The sequence below is a fragment of the Trachypithecus francoisi genome, unplaced genomic scaffold, assembly GCF_009764315.1.
Source record: "Trachypithecus francoisi isolate TF-2019V2 unplaced genomic scaffold, Tfra_2.0 Lachesis_group16, whole genome shotgun sequence".
In the NCBI taxonomy this organism is placed as follows: Eukaryota; Metazoa; Chordata; class Mammalia; order Primates; family Cercopithecidae; genus Trachypithecus; species Trachypithecus francoisi.
The window spans coordinates 33,645,784-33,662,787 of record NW_022681461.1 but is presented as its reverse complement, the minus strand read 5'-3'; the positions used below and the strand labels follow the sequence as shown (position 1 = coordinate 33,662,787).

The window sequence follows — 17,004 nt, the reverse complement described above, 5'->3', positions numbered from 1 at the left end:
GTATTAGGGGTTCCCAAAGTTACTGGACCATGGACATCTCCATGAGGCCACCTTAATAGTCATTTAACATCTTTGGACATCCTGAAGGACTTTGGGAAATGTGTTTGTAGTTCATACTCTTCTTCTTTCATAAATTACCTAGTACAAAGGAATTGCCCTCCTCCTCTGAGCTCCTGTCTCTGTGATTTAGCTTCATGCTTAATCCTGTACAGTCTAGTAACATTATCCAATTGTTCCTAGGTAAGTGTATCTTATCTCTTCAGGGACTGTGAGCGCCATGGAGGCAGGATGTTATATCCATCATTCCTTACCTCCCATAGGTTTTGCACAGTTTTGAGCATTTGTCACAATTGCCAAATTGGATTGCTTTGTCCCTGAATGTAGGAGCCGGTTATTTCATTCTAAATGTCATCCTTTGGTGTTCACAGCCATTTAGCCATGCCTTACTGTATTTCAGAGTAATGCACCACACATTCACATATATTGATTAAATTGTTACTAATGTATCTCAGCAGTGAAATATTACGAATTTGACAAAACACTACTTAACAAGCCTAGGGTGTTTGTATGCAGGATGTTTCTAGCTCTAGGGAGGAGTATTCATGAAAGGTGAGGGGATTTGATGACCTGTGCTTACCTTCATTGATCTGTTTTTCCATAGCGGATGGGAGAGAAGGGTACCTGTTTCTTTCTGTGGTGAAAGAATATACTTTTCAAAGTTCTTTCATATACTTGATGTTTCTCCCATTTGAGAAAAGAGGAAAGTCTTGGATTGATACTATGCCTTGCCTAAGATTCTATTCTTTATTTATTGGTGGGCACTTATGTTTCATTATAAGAATAAATGTGTTATAAGAATATATATTCTTTATATATGTATTATAATAGAATTCTTATATTATAAAAATAAATGTATATTAGATATGTTATTTCAGTATTAGTTTAGAGACATTATTCTTTGTCAAAACCATCACAGTTTGATGACTTCTCTCAAGAATATAGGGGTCAATGTGTGCCTAACTCACATTGCCTTTAGAATTAGAACATACATACTCATATTTGAATGAATTTAGAGAAGAATGTGGGAGGATACACATTCGGCTGTTAGAGTTCATTACCTTAAGGGAATGATATATGTGTGTGGGGGTGGAATATGAGCTTTTTCTTTTTATAACTTTGCATTATTTGCCTTTTAAAGCACATGCACACATATACAAATACATATTATTTTTAAATTTAAAATAGCAATAAAGGTAATCCCAAATAAACGAGAGATAATGCTATCTAAATAGACAATTCTAGACAATGCTTTAACATGTGCTAAGCTCATAAACCTCAGGGATGAAATGTGTATGCCATAATTCCTCACATAATTTGGGGTCTATGAGGAGACCCACAATAAATAATACATTTCTTTCCCACCAGAGTCTCTCTTTCTTTTTTCTGATAGAGGATGTGTTGGAAGGCATAACTTTGTGTGAGAGTCCAGTGGACCTGCTGACTGGACCGTAGAATTAGGCCATCTTATCTCCCTAGTCCAGGGCAGCTCTTTCAGGACAAGCCTCCTAGGTAAGGCATATACCATGTGGCAAAGAACTCTGTCTCTTCATGGTAGGTAAGCTTAGTCCCCAGAGGAAAATAAGAAGGGTTCCCTGAACTACTCATCCCCACTCACTCTTTCTACGTTGGCAGAGAAGAGCCAGGGCGTACCGAGAGACAATTCCTTTCTTAAAAGATGGCTAGAAAGAAGTGTTCCCACCATTTTGCACACCTAAGTTAGATATTCATTCTCCCCATTATGGCTCAATTTGCATTACTAAAAGTATCATTCCATAATGTAATAATGACAATAACATTAACAAAAATTATAACTACTATTTACTGAGCAGGCACATCATATATGTTGGGTCTCACTAATCCTTGAAGCAACCATGTAGGATGTATAGTATTATTTGTCTTTTAGAGATGGAAGAAACTAAGACGAAGAGGTAAAATTACTCTGCTAAATGACCAAAGTTACATCCACAAGCTGGCTGTGGAGGCCAGTCCCCATTTCCCATGCAAAATCAAAATATTTTCCAATAGCATCTGGGACTTATTTGCTTTTGAAGGAGGTGTAAGACTCATACTTTATATTAGGCATTAATTTCATTATTAAAGGAAGCCTTCCCAGTTAGGGATAGTTAGGTGCTTAGAACTGGAAATAATGGGAAACTTTGAGCCTCAAAGTTGCAAAAACTTTATTTGCAAATAATCTCAGTTGGCTTTCAACTCTACTTCAACTGAATGTTGAATTTGTGCTTGCTAGGAAATAAAAGGGCCAGGCTTATATAAAACAGGTTTGCACAGTAAGAGGGTATGGGTGAAAGGTTTAAAAAAAATTCCTTTCAGTCTTTCTTGCCACGTTTTGAAATTTTACTTATTTTCTATTGTATTATTGTTTTGTAGTAAAATGTTCTTGAGGTATTTTGCTAGTCACTGCCACCTTAGTTTGAAGTAATCATTCTTTTCTAAAATAGCTGAGAAAAAAGAGAAAATGGATGTGAGGAACAAGAATGGCCTAAATAAAGTCTGGAGCCTGTTCAGGCGAGGACAGATGTACGCTGTGTGTGTGTGTGTGCATGTGTGTGCACGTGTGTGTGTGTGTAGAAGGTCTTGGGCTGGAAGGCATCAGCATGCTGTTTCTGGGCACTCAGAAGAAGAGATGCTAGATACAATATCAGAAAGGTACCATACGAGAGACAAGTTCTTTAATAAAATATAAATAGAACTAACAATGAATTTATTAAGTGCCAGGCACTATTACATATATTAGACTTTTTAATCCTCTAAACTGAGGTAACTGCTAGTGTTAACCTCATTGAGAGATCAGGACACTGAGGCACAGAGAGCTTAAGTAACTTGTCTAAGGTCACACAGCTAGGCAGTGGTGGAGCCAGGATGGAAATCTATGGCTCTTAACTACTGTGCTATGTACTGTTAACCTCTCACTTCTTTCCTTCCACCATCTTTTCCACTTTGCTGTCTGCTTTTAGTGCCCAAGTGTCGAGTGATATCCCAACCCTAGTTGGTGATATCCCATTCTTGAATGCCCACCTGAATGTGAGTCTCAAAACCTGTGTTTCCAATGCATGATCCTGGATTGGAAAACAATTGTTCTGTAAGTAACATTTGAGTGTAGATGGTATATTACATACTACTACTATATCATTGCTAAGTGTCTTGAATTCAGTGATTGTATTATGGCTATATATTTAGCAATGAAAGACATGAAATCTGCAACTTATTCTTAAATGTTTCAAAAATTAATACTCCTAATACAAAATAAGTTTATATAGAGAGATGGATAGATAGATAGAACATTAGATAAATTGAAGCTCATCTGACTATTCTTGTGACTTTTCTGTAGCTTTAAAAATGTTTTCAAGGAAAAGTTTGGGAAGAAAACCCTGCTGCTTAGAGGCAGTGGGGCATATATTAATATTTACTAACCCTTTTAGTCCTCAGAACAACCTTATGAGTTAGGTATTATTACTGTCCCCATTTTAGAACAGTACGCTGAGGCACAGAGACCTTAAGGACCTTCCGGATATCACACAGCCAGTAAGGGTGGGAGGCAGGACTCAAACCCTAATACGTATATTTCTGTTTCTATAACACCTTGCGTGTGTGTTAGGTTGAGCCATATAGAAATTGCTCTTATATGATCATTTTAGACCTATTAAGAATATCATTTTATATGGCCCCACCTAGTAGCAGGGATCACCTCTTTTATAATGAATGGTTGGTTTGGTGTGCATCTTCATGGCTAGATTGTGGGCTCCATGGGGGACTGGGTTAATCTTGCTCACCATTTTCTCTGTGGACTGCCTGGCTAGTGGTTGGCATTTGATAAGAGTCAGATAAATGAACAATAACAATGTTACTGTTGGTTACTTCTCTCTGCTCTTCCCAAATATATTTCATTTTTGTTCTCCCTGTATCTATGTCATTTTTAGAACCAGTGGATACACATAAATAGTTCTGAATAATGCAGCCTCAGTAGTGATAATTGTGACATAATCAGCCATTTGACTTCAAGAGAACCCTTTTAACTAATGAAGACATTAATTAAAAACATGCCCTGCTAAGATGAACTCTAGGTTCAGAAATTTGAAAATGCAAAACGTTTGCATTTCCTACTAGCATACACTGATTTTGGCTAGAATGTATGTGGTACTCAGAATGCCATCCATGTAGGTCCTCATTTGAGCAGTAAACACATTTTTAAAATATATCATGTAGTCTCTAAAAATAAGCAGTATTTCAAAATGAAAACCAGTGCACAAGTCGTTGGCACATCTGGTAGTCAGAAAAGTTGTATGGTTTGTTTTCAGGAATAACAAGCTAAGGGACATTCAAACTTGGCCAATTGAAAACTTTTCTTCTGTGATGACACGTGGTGTTTTTTAAAAAAATTGGCTGTAGACTTAAAACAAAGAATATTGGAAATGAGAAGAGAATTAAATAGCATCATTTACTATCTTGTTTTGTGCAAGGAATTGTAAAGGAATGTTTTCTTTAGAAAGAGAATGGAGCAAAAAAGCAATGACAGGCATGTAACAATCGTAGTATCAACTAACAATAGTAGTTAACATCCATTAAGTACCTACTATGTGCTTGATAGTGTGCTGAGTCCTCTATGTATGTTGTTAATACTAGAGGCATAACAACCTTATGAAGTTGTATTAGTCTACTCTCACATTGCTGTAAAGAAATACCTGAGACAAGGTAATTTATAAAGAAAAGAGGTTTAATTGGCTCACAGTTCTGCAGGCTTAACAGGAAGCATAACAGCATTTGGGGTGGCCTCAGGAAACTTTCAGTGATGGCAGAAGGTGAAGGTGAAGCAGTCACATCTTACATGGCCGGAGCAGGAGGAAGGGAGAGCCGTGGGCAGTGCTACACACTTTTATACAACCAGATCTCATGGGAACTCTTAACACGAGAATAGTACCAAAGGGACAGTGCAAAACCATTCATGAAGGCTCTATCTCGATGATCCAGTTACCTCCCACCAGGCCCCGACTCCAAAACTGGGCATTACAGTTGAATGTGAGTTTTGGGTGGGGACACAGATCCAAACCGTATCAGAGGGAGGGTTAACTTTATTCCTGTTTTGCAGATGAGAAGACATAGACATGGAGAAATATAGCACAAAAATGTTAAGTAATTTGCCTAAGTCCCCAAATAGCAGATCCCGGGCAAGCTGTTTCCAGAGCCCACACTCCAAGACACTGCACAATTCTGAGTAGTCTGGAGGTATAGGTGTTCATTATGCTTCTGGCATTATGAAGAAAATTTAGATGGTTGTATTGAGCACAGTGGCTCTTGGTCACACTTGTTTGCCTGCACGTGTGAGACAGATGATGCTATTTTCCATTTTTCAGAACATCCTCATAGTTGTACCACAAACATTTATATGTTCCCAAGAAGTTCACCATTAATTTTCATGCTTCGAGGATACCATTTGTGATACCATTTGTGCTTAGATGGGGTTAAAGTTGACCAGTGATTGCTTCTTGGCCTTTTGGCTAAGATCAAGTATAAAGCTGACCAGTGAATTTGGGAGTAGGAGGTGGTATAGTAAGAATGTGGAGATATTAGGGAGATAATTAGCATTTCTTTACTACAAAGCAGGAAACAGTGTGAATATATGAATCCAGAGTAGAGAGTTACAGAGGCAGCCTTGACCAGTGTGAAATTCTGGCCCAGAAAGATAGATTTATAATTACTACCCCCACTGACTTCATATTCCATTCAGATCTAGTTAGCAATTCTGTGGCGAGGCATCAAAGGATTGACTTGGAGTTTTTTTGTTTTTGCTTTTTGAAAAATGGCACTGTGTATCAAAAAAGATAACCAGGAGAGTTTCAGTGGAATAACTTGTCAGTATTTAATATTCACTTATATGGATCTTTTATTTTCATTCATTCATTCTAATTTCACTGGATAGACTTTATTATGTAATGTGCATTAGACCCTAGGTTAGGTGCTAAGGAAGTAGAGATGCCTCAAACAAGGACTTTGTCTTTAAACAGCAGTGAAGTATAAAAATGAGAGGATGGCAGGCACATACAGAGTCCAGTTCCCTGAAGTGCTGTGGGTACTGAGGCACATGTGTGATGGCAGATGTGGACAAATGAAAGAAGAAGTGGTCAGATCTGCCTACCAGGTAGTGCAGGAGGAGGTCATATAGGAGGTGACCCTTGAATTGGACCTTAAAGATGCAGAGGTGCTCACTAGGTGGATAAGTTAGGGTAAAGGCATTCCAGGCAGACAGAAGAGCATGAACAAGTAAGCGTTAAAATAAATGTTTCAGTGATCACATTAGTTTGTATTGGCTCTAAGGTGTGCATGTTTTTACATTACAACATCTCTGAAATCTGGACATCATGCACTAGTTGGACTGGCAGTTCATGTTCTTACTGGTACATAAAATAATGGTACAACTTACAATATGTGCCATTTTAGTTTTATGAAATTATCTATTAGTATGTTTTGCCATCAAGTAGTATTTCTTGGATGCTGTTCCAGCTGCTATGTCTTTGTTTTAGAGGTAGATAGATATTGATACCTTTTTACTGAAGAGGAAATAGGCATGGAATGACTGAGTTCCTTAGATAAATATGTGACATGAAATTTGACAGAATACTTGATATTTGATGTTGCTTTTAATAGTAGTGGCTAGTAGCAATGGGACCCAGGGAGAGAATTCATATAGAGAATTCATTCATTCAGTCTTATATACTGGACTAGGCTATGAACCATCACATTGCCTTTTTTTCAAGGTAAAAAGGGAGTTTGAAGAGCTAATGCATGTAGCTTATTGAGATTTTTAAAGATGTTAAATTTATGATGCATTACATAAAAGCGTACCTACTATTCTTGGTGTCAAGATGAAGCCCTGATAAAACAGTGCTTTAGGACTTATGAAAACGGAATATCTGTAACTCATCTTTTAAGGCACAGAAGATGGATCAGATATAAACTGCAATGGGAGGGGTAAAGGAGAGGTTCTGGTTTATGTATCTGGGAAAGAAAATCAGAGAAATTTCTTTTGGAGCGAATAATCTTGGAAAGTGTACAAGGAAGAAACTAGGCATATCAGAGCCTAAATTTAAGCACACAGGTGTCATCAAAATACACTCTAGTAGAATCAGTTTCTGTTCTCTCTTTGAATCCCTGTGTGATTTTGTGCAGGTCAATTGCCACTTGGATTTTAGTGTCCCGTAAGTCTGCACTAGACCAGGATTCCTGGCAGCTAATGATGCTGTGACTCCCCAGCATTTTTGAGATAGGGCTGCATTGATGGAAACAGTAATTGCTCCAATGTCTTGTTTGTTCTGTTGTTTGGAGGGCTCTTGGGAAGAATGTTACAAAAGATGACAAGTAAAGGCACTAAATCAATAGATTTAATTTTGGGGAAAACAAAACAGGAAATTATGAACCCCTACAGCTTAGAAAAGTGACAGTGACACTTTTCTTCCTACTTCGATCCCAAATATATCAATGAAAAAGATGGGAAATTTGCTGAGAAAAATGTACAGCTTAATTTGTTAAAGACTGAGATCGTATATATTTTTGTTTGCTAGAGATGAGAATAGAGTGTATAGTTACTGAGACTTGACGAGGTAGTTGACAAAAAAAAGTTTGAAAAAATGCATCCGTGTAAAAAGAATGTCTAGAATGATTCAACTCATTATGATTTTTTTATAAATGAGTCATGGCAGTGTTTGCCTTTCTCAAAGTCTTTGGTTTTCACTTTTCCATAATGACAAAGACTCTTGTGGGTTCCTTTTTTTCTTTCCCCTTTGGGTATGTACCAGCTTTTACTACACTGATTGTTACTAATGAAAATGAAAAATCTATGTCCAATTTGGTTACCATGCTGTTTTTCAAATGAGCATTTTGTTTACAACTCTGTCATCCTGATTTTTTAAAAAATTGGGTAGATGTCCAATGACAATGTGTTGAGATGAGGAGAAAAAAGTCAAGAGCAGAGAGACACAGCCAGACTACATCCTTGTAAAGAGACTTTTTCGAAGTACAGATTTGGAATGAAGTAAACCAGTTAAACAGGTTTTTTCCTTGCTGGGTGATTCAAGATATTAGCTATTCTAGGAAAAAACTTGGTTTGATACAGGCAATCCCATCTACTTACCACCTTAATCCTTTAGGGAAGGATATTATAAAATATGATTTTTAGTATAACGGGACACATACATAGAAGGAGTAAAATTTAAGCACATTTTGTATGAGTGCTGATTATGGGAAGTTTTCTCTTATAGCATTATGGCTTTGTCATTAGAATTGGAGAAAGCTTTTTCTATCATCAATATTAAAAAAAATAGAGAAATGATCTGAGGACTGTCTCTAAAGATGGGTCCTGATATAAGCATGCACATGTCTGTGTTTACTGATTTCTGATGTAAGGGACATGAAAGCTAACTTGATTCATTTGTTTTTAGGGGCTCTTGGCTTTGGGCCTCAGTGCAAGTCCATTGGAAAAGGCAGCTGCAACAATCTAGTGGTCACCAGCAGTCCCATGATGGTTCAGCGACTGGGACCCATTTCACCTCCAGCAAGCCAGGTCTCTACAGCATGCAACCAGATCAGTCCTAGCTTACAGAGGGCAATGAATGCAGCCAACCTGAATATACCTCCTTCAGATACCAGGTCTCAAGTTAACTTTTTTTTCCCCTTTCTTTATGGTATAAACACACCCCATGAGTGTTTTCCCTCTCTTTCTGAATACACACACACACACACACACACACACACACAAATACACACACAAACATATACACACACACAAATACACACACACAAATACACACACTCATACACTTACACACTCAAGCAACTCTCTCTATTTGAGGTTTGTAGGGGAATATGTCTAAAACTAAGTATGTGCCATCGTATCATCTTAATTGGGAGGAATGGTTTAATACCTACTGTCTTGTGGTGTGAGTGAAATGAATACCTAATTTGAGATTGTGGGGCCTCAGTGACTGAAACACGGTGTGTAAATTTTTCAGTTTCTGGTGAAGCAGTCATATAATGGCCTAGCAAATTTGCATGGTCCATGTACACCTATCTTACCTGCCAGGTTTTCTATGAATACGATGCATAGTTTCCAGGCAGCTCTACAATCTGTTTTGTCCACCTGTGCATCCATCCAGCTACCCATCTACTTAAATATTTGTTAAGTACCTACTATCTGCGTAATATAATAGTTGAAGTTTAGGGGCCTAGTAGAGAGAGTAACGATACAAAGCATAAATTTTAAGACTTTCTGATGTGTCTGGAAAGGCATACTTTCGTGTTTGAGTTACATAACATTTCAACACAATGTCGATTAGGTTCCAGAGTAAGTAGGTACTATAAATGCCATGTATCTATCTCCAAAGGAGGGAATTGAATAGAAAAGGGAAATCACCCCTCAGACAAAGTTTTATCGCTCTCAAGGTTGATATTAGGTGGGAGGGGCATAAAACTAAAATACTGTACAGTATTTAAGGTCTATTTTTATGTTTGAAATAAATTATTTTATCGTCTGGAAGTTATTTTCTTGGAAAAACACAATCCATAGTTTCTGCCTCTTAGTTCTGGTTCTGCCATAACTGTGGTCTTGCAAAGGAATTTTACTCTCTAAGCCCCTGCTTCCTCTTCTTTGGGATCGGTAACCTGCTATGTGCCTTGCAGTTCTGGGATCTTGTGTCTTCTTCCTTTCCTTCCTTCTAACCCCGTTCTCCCCTCTTGTATCTCTGTGCTGTCCTTCCTAGTCACTATTTGAGACTCTGAAATCATAGTTCCTGAATCATTTATTTATGCCCATTTTTTCATGAGATAGAAACTTGTTTTTCACCTGAGACTTTTTGTGATGGGAAGCTGCTGTCATTTTCCCATTGATGATTATGCCTTAAGGGACTCCTCAGACTTGCTGAGTGCTGCATGTAAAATGAACTGTGCTCATGCGGTGGGTGTCATTGGGAAGCCTTCAGCTTCCTTTCTGTGGCAAGTCCAGCCTATGCCTTGAAGGCAGAAGTCATAATTAATGGTGAAACTGACAGTAGTCAGGGCACAGACTGCTTAAGCCATGTATCTTATGCAGTCCCTTTTATGGGTCGGCCAGAGAGGGGTCATTATCTCATTGTTTTCTGGCATATTTGATTCCTTAGCATAATTTTATAACCTTAAAAGACAACACCTTAATGGTTCACTGACAAGTATTTTTGACTATGTATTTATTATTTGAGTCCTTCTGTGGAATTTTTTTTTCAGGATGAGCAAAGAAACAGGAATTGGGAATTGGCTTGGTGAAATATGGAACTTACTTTTAGCAATTTGGAATAGTTGCATTTATTTGTGAGCCTTGGTTTGTGTATTTCATCAATGGAGAGAAAGAATAACAGGCAACAGTTCAATAAGAGGCAAAGTTCAACATTTTACTAGGGATAAAGAGAAGATGGAGAGAATCCACTTAGTGTTTTATACATTGGGGGCATGCTGGGAGTGGATGGAAGTGGAAAAGGAGGCATGAACTGTCCAGTTTGAGAGATGCTGCCCTATGAAAAGCTGCAAAATGTATTGTTTTTCCTGATTATATAATTCTTATTCACTGCAGAAAATGTGGAAAACATGGAAAAGTACCAAGCACTAAATGACAGTCATCCTATATTCTATCTGCAGAGACAACCATGGGTGGAATTTTGATATACATCCTTCTAGCTATATTTAAACATATACAATAAACATAGGCTTTCCTTTCCACTAAATTGATCTAGTAATCTACATAGTTTTTAATTACCTTTTTCCAGTTAACAATTATAAGCTTTTATAATAAAAGCCTCTTTCAGCATCATATAATGGCTTCTTCCTGTCCAGGATTCCACTTTATAAAGAAAGTTTATAAATAAAATTATAATTTTAAAAATCAGTCTTTTGTTAGTTGGCACTTAGTTGTTTCCCATTCTTTAAATATTATAAATAATGCTTTAGTGGATCAGCTCTGTACATCTTCTGTTGCACAATTCTGATTATTAGAATAAATTCTTAAAAGTAAAATGTGTTAAAAGAGTTTTGAGGCTTTTTATACATATTCTCAAACTGTACTGCAGGAACTCACTAGCAATTTATAAACTAACCAGCAGTATAAGAGAGTGCCTGTTTTCTAAGACACCATTCATTAGTAGGTATTATTATTTTTAGGACTTTTGCTAGTTTAGAAACTTTGCCAGTTTGATCTGTAAAATGTTATTTTATCTTAATTTGCATTCTTAATTATTGACAATATTGAAGTTTTCATAAATAAATCTATGAAGTTTCATAGATTTATTGGCTGTTTGTATTTTTTCTTTTGACCTCCGTTGGGTATGTTTTTTGGGTGTGCTCATCTTGGGAAAAGCTCTTTTTCCTTAGCTTTGTTTGATTCTATTTAATCCAATGATAAGAATCATGCCTTAATGCTGTATATTTGCCTAGATTAATTTTCCAACCATTTCTGATTACCTGTGCTTAATGATAAATGCAAACTATATCTTACCATCTTGAAGATCCAGGAGCCATTCTTGATTTAGGCATTGCCAAAACTCGAATACAGAGGTCATTGTATATATTTCCCCTAAAATGACAAGGCTGAGGTGCTGATATAATAACATCATACAGCAGTTTCATAGAGCAGTCTTAACAAACATTGAGTAGTAGAAGAGATCAGATGCTACCTGCATGGGTTTTGTAGCATACTTAGCTTTTCTAGTGTTTTCACATGCATCATAATCCTGCATTTTATGATTAAATATTCATAAGCTACCTGCAAATATTTCTGTTTAAGACCCAATGGAACCAGGACACAGAAAGTCCAGGTGTTTAGCTTGTCAGTGACAAAGTTCAGCCATCATAGAATGTCATTCCAGATCCAAAAGGGCACTGTATTTAGATTTTTATTTCCTAAATCAGAAATTCTTGGGGGTGATTTCCTTTGAGAGTATATCCACAAAGGTGAGAGAAGGCTAAGGGGGCTGAGGATGCACTCCAGGCTCTCTGTAAATTGTAACAGTTTATAAAGCCATCCTGTCTTTAAATACAGTACTAATTATTTTGGGGGATTTGCTGAGGCACATAGACACGAATTTCCAGATAGACTACGACTGGCCATCTTTTTCATGATCTACATATATAGGAAATATATCTTTTCTTTTGAGGAATTCTCCATGTGATCTATTAGAATTTATTTTCAGCTTGGCATTGAAGTAAACATCTAACATGGTCATCAGGCCTCTCATGCTCTTATGGCCCCATACAAGTTACTGAATTCTTGCTTGACCAGCCACCCTAATCATTTTTGCTGATGGTTTCTGAGTTTTCCTATTAGTTTTATTTTGTTCAAGATATATCTCCTTTCCTTTTACATATAGTTCCAAATTAACCAGTCACCAGAAGTAATATCATTAGGATCAGATGAGCATATGGAAATGGAGATTGCTCTCAAATGATGATACAGCTGTCACTTTCTTTGCCGTGCGCCTGGTGTGGATAGCAGCAGGAGTTAGAGGCGAGAACCCTTTGGAACCATTCACATTCATTCAACATATTATTGCAAAAAGAACAGAAAATTTGGGTGCCCATCGTAGCTTGTGTGACTTTAAGCCTGTTATATCAGGTCTTTCAATTAAGCAGAGCACTGTGGGTCACATGTGGGATACAATGTAAAGAAAACAACAGAGAATGTGTATCATCCAGTAGGTCACTGCCTATCAAGCACAGCTTCACTTGTATTTCTCTAAGAACTTTGGGGTGTATGTATGTATGTATGTATGTATGTATGTGTGTGTGTGTGTTACTGGTAGAAATTTCCCAAACCCTGTTTTATTCTTTGTAAAATAAAAGTTATTTTTAAAATCCAGTTTACTTACCTGACAGGTTGTATCAAATGAGATCATATATAGCGAAAATGCTTTATGAGTGCTATAAATAATGTTCCATTGTCATTATATTATTTATTTACTTTCCTAATCAACAGTTTTTTGACTACTTAGTATGTATCTAACATTCTAGTAGGCACTGGGAAGATAAAAACGATCCCTTCTGTTAAAAAGACTTTGAAATTTATTGAAGAATATAACACCCACAGATGCCTGAAGTTAGCTACATTTAAGACATGTTGCAGACAGTATATAACTTCTTTGGGACGAGAACTCTCACTGGGAGCTAGTGTATTGGGGAGAGATGTCAAGGATTAGAGCTTTGAAAGATTAAAAGATGTGAGTAATCACACAGGAGGGAGACTGGCTGCTAGGCAAAGGCCATTTGGGGAAGTTTTGTTCTTATTAGGTGTTTGAGATAGAAGAGAGTTCTCTGTTCATATTAATACTTTAATGAATAGAATATAAAATTTGCTTTCTGAAAAATATATGATAATTGTCTTAGAAAACTCAGATGTCCAAGAAGTTATAGAATGTGCCTGCATGGCTTTATGCTCATATTTAAATTGAGCCATATTTAGGTATAATTTGAGAGAAATGAGAATCATCTCTCAACGATTGAGCAAATGAACATTTCACTATAGGCTGCCCTGAAACTAAATAATACAATTTTACAAGCAAAGTATATATAGGTGGATAACATACTCTGTCTGTTAGTCATGACTTAACAATCTAATATGCTCCAGTATGACAGTGACAGGCAATTGTAGCACCTGAGAATGTGCATCCATTCAGGCATGTAGCTCTGCCAAAGCTCTGGTTCTTTATGTTCTATGAACCTTCTCAACCTCTGGGTGTAAAGCAGTCAGTTTTCTCTGCCTTATATATGACAGGACTACTAATTTAGTTTGGGTCCGAAAGTAATTCCTGGATCTTGCTGGGGAAGAGACCAAAAGGCCCTTGACATCCAATCACCAGGATCCTTCAGCTGAGCTCTGCAGGAAGAGCCACATGCTGCAAGTATGCTGGGAAAATAATTGAAAAGTGTCCTTGGGGAATTAAAAACTAGATGATTCCAAAACCACTTTGGAGCTTGCAAAAGACTACAACCTGAATTTAAGGATATGGACAAGAGGAAAATCTATGTCAAGGGCAACTGGATGTACATTCCTGCTGTGTTTGTCATTGGTAAACATCACTTCACTTGATGGTAACATCTCGTTGATCATGGTGTTATCACCTTGTACTGTGCATTTTGGAGCTGAGATGTTTTTCTTGCTAATTTCACATGCTTATACAAAATGGTGTTTGTGGCTTCCATTTTGTGACAGAGTGAGATGAACAGGTGGGATGAAAATGCTTCTCTTTTTCCTCAGTTCCTTTGCGACAGGTTGATGTTTAACAGCTGGAAATAATGTGTTCGTTTTGAGAAGACACACGTTTTATATAATGTTTTGTTGTGATTAACTTTTTTGTTAGAAAAAAAGATCTCAGTAGAAAGTCAATGCAGGTACATATAATAAGCCAGGTTCTTCTGATATATACCATGTCTTGGTCAAGAAATACAGTGTGTTATGTCTTGCCTCTGTGGCAAATTTTCATCCAAGGGACATATCTTTTCTCCTCAGTTATTTTCACACTTGATATTAGCCAAAAGATTGAGAAGTGATTTTTATTTCAAGGCTACAATGTCACAGTAAAACAAAATGAATTTTAAAGTGACCAGTTTGGTCACTTAATGGTACATTAAGTGTGGTCACACCAGTATGGTCACATAATGGTACATTATGAACCATTTTGATATGCAGATAATATATTGTGAGACATAGGGTGTGTTTTTTAAAGGGTAAGAAGAATAGGAGAGGAATTGTTGCAAAAGTGAACTACAGAAAGTGAATGATCTGCTCTTGGCCCAAAGCTGCTTGGATTTAAGGACGAGAGTTCACAGAAAACCCAGCTAGCAAGTGTGATTAAATCTTGCATGGCTCCAATGCATTAATTCCAGATATGACTTGTTATCAGTTACTCCTTTATATATTGTAGCTGCTTTTTATATTTTTTTCTTTCCTGGGGTGATTTGATGTGACTAAGTACTGGCAATGTGATTTACTATCTTTAAAAAAATCAGGATAATTCCTTAATATCAGTGAAACTAAATTGTGAAATTATTAAGTCCCCTGGACAACCCTTTGACTTTGAGGGTTTGCTTTTTTTCAAATAAAGCATGAGTTTATATGTTGCTTTCCCAAATGGATTTTACTTGAAGCCTGGGATTCTATTTAGATTTGTATTGCCTGAAAAGCCTGTCATAACATGCTGCACACAGTAGGTGCTTAACAAGTACTTATTTGGTTGGCTTTAACAGGTATCAGTAATTTTTCCCAGGTCTCTAATTTTTCCCCGATATTGAAAAAGTTATTTAAAAATAAAGCAAGGACTATTTATTACTAAAGTATTAAGATTATTTATAACAATAGATCTTTTGTTACATTATTTCAGTGAGCATTAGGTTTTATTGTTCTTCTTGGTAAGATGTTATTTACCTGGAACTAGAAGCCTTGGATTTTATCTTAGCCCAAGAATGTGTGTTTAGCACAGAACGTAATTAGGGGAAATACTTAAGGGATTGTCAATGCAGTGTTCTTTTAGCTCTTAAGCAATCCATATCCTGCTAAAATGTTTATCTTTTTTTTTTTCCTTCCCTTCTGGCTGCTGTTCCAGGTCCCTTATCTCGCGTGAGTCTTTGGCGTCCACGACTTTGAGTCTGACAGAAAGTCAGTCGGCCTCCAGCGTGAAGCAGGAGTGGTCTCACGGCTACAGGGCCCTCCCTTCGCTTTCTGCCAACCACAGCTCTCAGAATGGCATTGATCTAGGGGACCTCCGTAGCCTTCCTCCCGGGACATCCATGTCCAGCAATAGTGTCTCTAACTCATTGCCATCCTACCTTTTTGGCATGGAAAATAGCCACTCTCCTTACCCTAGTCCTCGGCACTCATCCACCAGGTCCCACTCGGCGCGCTCTAAGAAGAGAGCACTGTCCTTGTCCCCGCTGTCGGATGGCATCGGGATAGATTTCAATACCATCATCCGCACGTCGCCCACGTCCTTGGTAGCCTACATCAATGGGTCGAGGGCTTCCCCAGCCAACATGTCCCCGCAGCCAGAGGTCTACGGGCATTTCTTGGGCGTGCGCGGCAGCTGCATTCCCCAGCCGTGCCCGGTGCCCAGCAGCCAGAAGGGCGTGCTGGTGACCCCTGGAGGCCTGGCGCTGCCGGCCTACGGCGAGGACGGGGCCCTGGAGTACGAGCGCATGCAACAGCTGGAGCATGGCGGCCTCCAGCCAGGCCTGGTCAACAACATGGTGGTGCAGCACGGCCTGCCGGGCCCCGACAGCCAGCCGGCCGGCCTGTTCAAGACGGAACGCCTAGAGGAGTTCCCGGGCAGCACCCTAGACCTGCCCCCCGCGCCTCCTCTCCCTCCTCTGCCGCCTCCCCAAGGTCCCCCACCCCCTTACCATGCCCACCCGCACCTTCACCACCCGGAGCTCGGGCCCCACGCCCAGCAGCTGGCCTTGCCCCAGGCCGCCCTGGACGACGACGGGGAGGTGGACGACGTCGGGGGCAAGCACTGCTGCCGCTGGATCGACTGCAGCGCCCTGTACGACCAGCAGGAAGAGCTCGTGCGGCACATTGAGAAGGTCCACATCGACCAGCGCAAAGGGGAGGACTTCACTTGCTTCTGGGCAGGTTGCCCTCGAAGATACAAGCCCTTCAACGCCCGCTATAAACTGCTGATCCACATGAGAGTCCACTCCGGGGAGAAGCCCAACAAGTGTACGGTGAGTTTCCGAAGCGCAAGGGGTGACCTCTCTTGAAGGCCCGGCTTACTTTGCATACGTGTGTTTTTTCCCAACTCGGCCCATGGGACAGAGGACCTTTTCTTTTTGTATGGAGTTTGCATGCGTGGTGGTCTAGGTATCCATGAGATGGGGTTCCTCTTCAGCTTGAGGAAGGGGAAGGTTTATTCCATGATTAGTGGC

At 38.8% G+C, this 17,004-nt stretch overlaps 1 protein-coding gene across 5 annotated transcripts in view; it reads left to right on the top strand.

The window, feature by feature from the left end:
• The window catches only part of GLIS3 (GLIS family zinc finger 3), a 499,006-nt gene that overhangs the window by 170,057 nt on the left and 311,945 nt on the right, over positions 1-17,004 (top strand). For all 5 annotated transcript variants that reach the window (XM_033237228.1, XM_033237227.1, XM_033237231.1 and 2 more), the window contains 2 exons: positions 8,511-8,718; positions 15,687-16,803. In XM_033237228.1, coding sequence (XP_033093119.1) covers positions 8,511-8,718; positions 15,687-16,803 — 1,325 coding nt within the window. The remainder of the gene's footprint in view (positions 1-8,510; positions 8,719-15,686; positions 16,804-17,004) is intronic.